The 8245-nt window shown below is 53.2% G+C and overlaps 1 protein-coding gene across 1 annotated transcript in view; it reads right to left on the bottom strand.

Moving 5' to 3' along the window:
- The window catches only part of Grasp (general receptor for phosphoinositides 1 associated scaffold protein), an 8504-nt gene extending 6185 nt beyond the window's left edge, over window positions 1-2319 (bottom strand). The window contains exon 1 of the mRNA XM_021217087.2: window positions 1981-2319. Within this exon, the coding sequence (XP_021072746.1) occupies window positions 1981-2223 (243 nt within the window). The 5' untranslated portion in view covers window positions 2224-2319. The remainder of the gene's footprint in view (window positions 1-1980) is intronic.
- Window positions 2320-8245: the final 5926 nt, after the last annotated feature.

The raw sequence follows: 8245 nt of genomic DNA, 5'->3' as shown, positions 1-8245 counted from the left end.
GCTATCCTGGGGCAGATGCTGAGAAGGGGCTATCCTGGGACAGATGCTGAGGAGGGGCTGTCCTGGGGCAGATGCTAAGAAGGGGCTATCCTGGGGCAGATGCTGAGGAACCCTCTCACCTGAGCCCAGCTCTGACATAGCACCCCACTTCCTGCTGCCTGTCTTTTCCTTCCTAGCTACACCTCTGCTTTGGCGCTAATGTAACTATTTACCAAAATGTAGCTGCTGTTATTGATTCCAGAGTTCACACCGTCCCTGGGACCTCAGGATCACATCTATTCTGGGTTCTAGACTGTAAACTCAGCCTCTGCTAACCAGCTTGGAGAAGACTGGGAATCTAGAATAATCTCACCACTGGCATCATGTCTGATGGGTCCAGACCTTCCCGGCCCCAAAAGCTAAGACAGGAGCTTCCCTGAGTTGAAGAAGAAGGAAGCCATAGACTTAGGGTTCTTACTCTACAGACTCCCACCAGCTGGGTCTGTGCATTTATTTAATGGTTCAGGCAGACCCAGTACTTTTAGGAGAGCAGAGAGTCAGGGGCCTGGCAATGCCAGCCTGAATGTGGCAGAGGTGTCAAATCTCCTAAAAACAGGTTGCCTAGGGGTAGGTAGGGCAGTAGATTCCAGATGAAGCTGGCTGTAAGCCCTCCAAACCCAAGTCTCTTGATATTGCCATGAATTTTTTTCTAGAACCAAATAATTATTGAATAAATAAAAATAAGTAAATCTCAGAGTCAAACTAGATTCACTATGCTTAAGAAACTGGGAGGTTTTTTTGTTTGTTTGTTTGTTTTAAGAAGGTCCCGAACTCTTCAGGACCCCAGATAACCTAGAACAACCTCTGTCCCTCCTAAGATTTTAGTTCTTGAAGGAAGTCTCATCCGGGACCAACCCTTTCCCCAAGTGCCAAACTGCCTGAGGCCTTCCTGGTGTGTGCTTTTGTTAACACTCTCTACCCCTATAAGCTACCCTAAAGCGAGAAAGAGAAGGGGACCCTCTTCCTCCTGAAGCAGATTAGCCTCTGGGTGGGGACAGTACCCAAATAGGCCAAGAAGGAAGGACTGGGCAGTACAGAGAGACCCCTTTGTTTTTCAACCCGATTTTCATAAAATGCAAATTCTCAACAAGCTGTTCATTGTGTGTAGGGGGAGCCAGGGACCATGAGAGAAGGAGGGGGCCGCGTAGGGAAGGGCTACCCATTCCTTCTCCTTAACCTGGGTCTTGGGTATCAGCGTCTGAAGACTCAGGTTCTCTAAGGCCAGAGGAAGAGCTTCACTTAGAGGGAGACTTAGGGCAGAGGGCGGGTGCGGCCCGCATCCTTCCTGCCCTGTGACTCTCCCACCGCGTCCGGTCCTGGCTGAAGTTAGAAGAGCGACGCTTTCGCGTCCCGCATCTCGCATCTAAGATGCGGGACAAAGCGCGAGGCCCTGAGCCCAAGAAGCCGGGTGTCCCTGCGGAGGGGTAGTTTTTTGGGAATTCGTAGCACTACTTCTAAGGGGCTATTAGTCTCTCTCCCGCCCAGGGCTCCAGGACCCTCAACTTGATCGAGGCAAGCGATGAGGTTCCTTCCCTATCCCTGCTCCAACTTGAGAAGGTGCTTGGGCGGCAGGGTCCTGAGAGTTTTTAGACTTCTGGAAACCCGCAGGCGGAGCAGGAGGCGGCAGAAAGCCAGATGGAACAAGCTGGAGAAAGGGGGTGCTGGGGCGGAGTTAAGGCAAGAGAGTGGGAGGAGATGGGGCATCCGCGCGTGGGGAATGGAGCGGAGAGCCACCCGAACTGAGGGCGTTGTGATGGCGGGGGCTACAGCCTTCTCAGACCCGAGTGGGCAGGTTTGCACCTTCTGGGCGGAGCAAGGCGGGTGGCCCAGGGTCGCAGGGCCGGGGAATGTGGCAGTCAGTCATCGGCGCTGCTGCGGGTGAGTGTATCCTGCTGAAAAAGGCAGGGTATCGAATCTGGGGATGCAGGTTAAGTAACGCACCTTTCGGCGGGGCAGGGTACCCCCGGACACGGCGAGCGCGCGGTACAGCTCGGCAGGGTGATAGTCATCCAGTGCTGCGTACAGCTCTTCCCCGGGGGCTGCGGGCGGAGCGGCGGCAGCCGGGGGGCCCGAGGGGAGCGGGGCGGCGCGAGCGGCTTCGGAGTCGGGAGCCCGGCCAGCGGGGTCCGGCGCGGCCGTCGCCTCCTCCTTCTGCTGCAGCTTCCTGAGTCGGCGGAGGGTCATGGCTCCGGCGTCCGGCGCCCCTCGGAGGCCGCGCTTTCTCTGCTTGAAGGTGTTAGCGACGGCTTTGGGACGCCAGCCCAGCGGGCCGCGTGTAGCCTTGCTTTATAGACTCCCGAGAGGCGTGGGGAGCGGCCTCCAGTGGCCTCGCCCCCCGACACGCAGGCACCGCCTCCAGGGAGGGGGGGGGACCGCTATGGCGAGCCCCGCCCACAGTGCGCAGCCACCAGCCAGGCTCCGGGAAACTCTGGGGGACTTGGGCCCTCAGTGGGGGAAACCTAGAAGCCCACGGCAATGGGCGGGGCAGGACATCTGGGGCGAGCAGGGGCTTACATGCTACCTGGAAGCAATCTGTGAACGTACATTGGATGAAGTTAGGGAATGAATGATGGCCTTAGTGGTTCATGGAGATGGGGGCACAGTGAGTGGTAAATAAAGGGGGGGAAGCTTTGAGGTCGGGTAGCAGGGCGTCCGACTGCAGGAAGCCCTAGACTGAAGAGGACGAGGCCGGGGCTGCACAGGGGAGGGTTGTGGTTTCTGAAGAAGGAACTGGGAGACAGAGACGCCTCTGAATTCACCCAGTGGAAGCCCCCAGGGCAGTGAGGGGCTAAGGGTTTCATCTTCCCGCCTGCATGGTAGAAGAGCTAACTAAAGCAGCCTTCCTTTCCCAGGGCTAGGAGAAAGGGAAGCCGTGGAAACCTGCAAGCAGAAGGTTTAAATCCCAGCCCTACTGGGGCCACCCCCAGGCGTGAAATCATCTCTCTTCTCTCTGGATGCTGGAGTTAAGGCTTCCCATTCCTTACCTGGGGTTTGGAACATGCCCAGAGTAGGTCCTCGGAGTTGGGGCATGACCCGAGCTGAGCCTTTCTCTAGTCCTGTCTTAGATACCATTCCTCAAGCTCTTTGTTACCATGGCTGCCAGGCTGTGGGAGAGACGGGGATGACCCACAGCCCAAGTCTGTCGTCAGTGGCGCCCAAATAAGAAGCAAGAGAGGGAAGTAGTTGGGTGTCTAGCCACCACAGAGGGAGCCTGGGGCTCCATATTCGGACATGAGACACTGACACCACGCGTGTTCTTTACATACATCATAACAAACCTTATGAAACAGGTACCATTATCCCTCCCAGAGGAGGAAACTGAAACCCAGACAGAAAGCACCTTGCTAGGAGGCCTCAGTGACCAAGGTGACAGTCCAAACAAGGTGACAGTCCAAACAAGGCAGCCCCGTTCTGGAATTTCTGCCTTAATCTGTGATGCTGGCTTCAATTCTTCATTGTGAGTTTGAGCCCTACTCTGTGCCAGAGGCTGGCTAGGCACTGGTGTGGCAGAGGTGCTTGGTCTGGGAGCGGGTTGCATGCTGTATAAGTGCTGTGTAAGACCCATACCATAGGGGAGCGGAGGCCAGAAGGCCATATCTCAGAGGCCAGAAAAGACTTTCTTCTACCTGTTCATCAGTGTGGCTGTCTCTTTGTGTCTTGCCTCCCCTCCTCCAGCCCCCTCCCACCCAGGCCCCTGTGCCCTCACCGCACAAGAAGTGTAAGTGGGAGGGGTGATCCTCCACCCTCAGAAATTGTACAAGTCCAGATGGCGGGATGCTTGTGGGGTTGGGGGTAGGGGTGGCTTAGGGACTATGTTAGCTAAGATGTCTGTCTCCCTTAATGCTTCTCTCCCTGCTTTAACCACCAAGTGGCCATCAGTTGAGGGGCCAAGGGAGTGTCCATGGGGAAACATGGGACTCTGTTGAGAGCATTAACACAGATGGACCCCTGGACCGTCTGTTGCCTGACAGACTGCATCTGTAGCGGGGGAGGGGGGTGGGCAGAAGGCAGAAAAGTTTGTATTGTATTCATTCTAGTTCTTATCCTCGAAAGGACCCCCCCCCCCATGAGATCCTGTGCCACCTCGTCTATGAAGGAGCCACCTGCCTACTCCGGGAGGATTAGTCTAACAGCCCTGTTGACAGACCTCCTTTGTGCTGATATAGAGGTAAACACCTCTTCCCCCACAACCCCAGTTCGTGCAAGTCGGACTGCCTCTGGCCTCCAGGTGAGAAGCCACCACAGGGAGCTGAAGTTCTCACCTAAGCAAGAAGGTGCTAGAAAACCCAGAGCAAGTGTGAGCCTAGAAAAGGCAATGTCTCTAAGTCCTTGGCATGATTTTCTCAAATCTTAGGATTTCAGAGCTGGAAGAGGCCTCATGTTCTGGAAAAGACGTGTGTGGTCCAAGCTCTCCTGCCTACGACAGCAGTCAGAGAGGGAAAGACTGCCCCGGAATGGATTTAGGAACCCAGGACTCTTGACAAAGACTGCTAATTCAGCAGCTGGCAGCTGCCTGGTTCCTCCCTCTGCGGTTCCACAGTTTCTCCAGGGAGGATTGAGGGAGTCCTGGGTGCCTCCCTATGGGATGGTGGCGCCCTCTGCTGGTCATGAGTCTTGTGGTGGAACTATCTCCAGACTCAAGGCCGGCTGGTGCCCGGCGCCACCTGGAAACCTTGCCATATTTTGGGATGCCATAAAGCATTTGTTCCTCCCAGGAGGATCTGTAGTGAGCTGGTCACTGAGTTCACACTGAGGAAGTTGTGAGGAGGGAGATGCTGCCGGTGAAATGCACTCCACAGCACGGCTCCAGAGCTCAGCCTTCTCTGCCCCACCTCCTCTTATGCCACGCCCCTTGCCTAGCATCTGTTCTCCTCCTCCAATAAGCCTTCCCCAGGCCTCTTGCCTCTCCAGAATGTCCCTTACCTCCTCATGCCTCTTAGCAAATCCCCTGTGGATCTGCTCCTGAGAAATCTATACTTCGTCTGCAACTTATGTCGAAGCAGGTGTCTTGTTCCCAGGGAGTTCATGTTTCCCAGTTCTTTGGCTCCAGCTGCCCCGGCTGAGATAGGGTTTAAGGGCGGGGGGGGGGGAGTAGGGGACCTGGGTAGCATGGGATTAGTAGGGGCTGTCTAACAGACAAAGCCCCTTCTCACTTCCACAATTACCAGTGAGGAACTGGAGGATGTGACTCCTGTGACCCCACGGACCTGCTTAAGCTCTGGGGAACCCTCGGGAAGTTGGATCACTAGAGCTGTGAAAGTTCAGACCCCGTAGAGTCCCAGTGAGTCAGTTACTTCAAGGCACAGAACTGGCAAGGATGAATAAATAGCTCTACGGATGCCGCCTCTGCTTCTGTGTGGGAGGGGGAGGGGAGAGAAGGGGAAGGGAAGTTAGCAGCAGGAGAGGGCCTGGGGCTCAGCTGGCTCTCTGGTACACCAGGAATGACGGGCTGGGCCTCAGCTGCATGACATCACTGCTTGCAGGAGGTATAGAACAGCCGGTGGGCAGCTGGCTGGGCAGGGAATGCTTGTTTTCTTAATGGCTCCTATTGCCTAACAGCACTCACGATACAGTGTTGTGTTGGTGCTGGGGCCCTGCTGGGGGAAGAGTTCTAGCAGGTCTGATCCAGTATAGCTCAGAGATCTGACTCCCAGGCGGTCCGCAGGTAGGAGGAGTCAGGTAGGACAGTTTGTGTTTGATATGGGGATATGGGTGTCTCCTGGTCTAGTCCCACCCAGCGGCCAAGGGCCATCTGCCTTTCGAATGGCCAGGTTGGAGTGACAGAAGGAAGGACACTCAGTCTGGTTTTCCTCAGAGCAGCAAATGTCACTCACAAGGCATGGAATACATATTTCCTCACCTCTCACTTTAGTAGGAGAAATGCAGAAATTGGAAGCTCTTAGGGCAGGAACGCCACAGACTTCTTCCCTGTTGGCAAATGAACACCTGTTCAGCATCTAATCCCTGGCTTTCTGGGTGGGGGTGGGCAGCATTGTGCATCAGGCTACCCAAACCCCCAAAATGCTCATGCTAGACCCCCAGACCATAGCTCTCTCTGCTACTGACTTCAGACAGAAGTCAGCATCCCCTTTCTGCATGGCAGTCTGATCGTGCCTGAACCTGTCTCCTGCCCCACTGGCTGTGCCTCTCCTCATTGTTCTTCTGGTCTGCTACCACAGAAAGTGCCTCCCCACAGACAAGCAGAGCTGCATCACTCCCCTGCTTACAATCTGCTGTAGTCTGGAAGCCTGTGTCCCACAGACTCAGCCCTCACTGTGATACTAAGCGGTAGAGGGTTTAGGAGGTGATTCATTCAGTCAGGAGGGCTCTGTCTTTGTGAATGGAACAAGCACTGTGCCGGGCAGTTTTGTGTCAGCTTGACACAGACTGGATTTATCTGAAAGAAGGAAGTGTGCTGAGAGAATACCTCCAAGCCTGCCCATGAGCGTGGCAGTGCAAGTCTTTAATCTCAGCACGTGGGAAGTCTGTAGAGGCTAGCCTTGGCTACATAGTGGGACCCTATCTTCAAAACAAAACAAAACAAAACAAAACAAAAACCCCAACAAACAAAAATCCAGGCTACGAATGTCTTCCCACCCTTACCATGAAGACGGTCTTAGTTAGGGTTTTACTGCTGCGAACAGACACCGTGACCAAGGCAAGTCTTACAAAGAACAACTTTAGTTGGGGCTGGCTTACAGGTTCAGAGGTTCAGTCCATTATCATCAAGGCAGGAACATGGCAGCATCTAGGCAGGCATGGTAGAGGCAGAGCTGAGACTTCTACAGCTTCATCTGAAGGCTGCTAGTGGAAGACTGACTTCCAGGCAGCTAGGGTGAGGGTCTTAAAGCCCATACCCACAGTGACACACCTACTCCAACAAGGCCACCTCCTAATAGTCCCACTCCCTGCGCCAAGCATATACAAACCATCACAAGGACTGAACCCAGGGACTCACATGTTTTAGGGATACTGTTCTTACCATAGCTTAGACTTTTCTTGTTTGTTTTGTTTGAGACAGGGTCTCACTGTGTGGCCTTGGCTCACCTGAAATTCACTATGTAAGCCAGGCAGGTCTTGAACTCCGAGATCTGCCCGTCTCTGCCCAGGAAAAGACGCTGAGGTTAGAGGTGTGGCTAGCTGGTCCAGATGCATTGGCAACAGAAATGACCTAAAACACCCTTCAGTGGCATTGCCCATACGAAGAGACAGAAGTAAAGTTTCTGTTGGATGGTTTTGGTTTTTTATTTAGCTAGTTCCCCCCCCCACACACCTCTCTTCCTGTTTTTATTTTTGTTTTGTTTTAAGACAGGGTCTCTTTGTGCAGCCCTGGCTGTCCTAGAACTCACTCTGTAGACCAGGCTGGCCTTAAACTCATAGATCTGCCTGCCTCTGCACCATCACCTCCTAGCTATGATTTCTAGTTTCTAGAGGAAGGGTCTCATGTACCACAGGCTAGCCTTGAAATCAGTATATAACCAAGGATAAACTTGAACTTCTGATTCTCCCACCTCTTTGCTGAGACATATATAATACCACATACCCAGTGTTATACAGAGTTGGGAATCGATAGACATGCCAGCTAAGTACTGCCAACTCTATTATATTCTCAGCTACAGAAGGCTTTAACTTAGGGTACAGTATACTAGCTATTAAGAAAAGTTTGGAGACTAACACAAGAGGGAAAATTACTGAATAGCACAGTCAGAGGGAGTTGTCCCAGCAGAGGTAACACATTAGTACTATATAGTTGCCATTTCTGTATCCTGCCCCTACTCCAGAAGTTGTGACTTCTAAGCTTGGGAAAAGCTCCAGTTGATTTCTCTCCTTATATTGCTGGCTTCCTTAACGTGGCCAAAACTCTTTGGATTTTTGTTGTTGTTGTCAAGACTTACTTTTACTTTAATGAGTGTTTTGCCTACATGTATGCAATTGCATGCCTGGTGACCAGAGAGGCCAGAAAGGACATTGTCGCCCCTGAAACGGGATGTTACAGTTTCCAGCTGTAGTGTATGTAGACTAGGTTGGCCTCAAACTCACAGAACTAAGTTCTGGGACTGAAGCTATATGACAGCCAGCAGGGCACCCTTGTTTTCAGAGACAGGCTGGCCTCAAATGGTCTCAGTCTCTGAAGTGCTGGAATTGCAGGTTGTACCCCGGGCATGGTGGTAGTCCAGAAGGTTTTGTTTGTTTGTTTGTTTGTTTT

Source organism: Mus pahari, chromosome 17, assembly GCF_900095145.1.
Source record: "Mus pahari chromosome 17, PAHARI_EIJ_v1.1, whole genome shotgun sequence".
NCBI classification, from domain to species: Eukaryota; Metazoa; Chordata; class Mammalia; order Rodentia; family Muridae; genus Mus; species Mus pahari.
The sequence above is the reverse complement of the archived record's forward strand: the minus strand, read 5'-3'. Positions and strand labels throughout refer to the sequence as shown.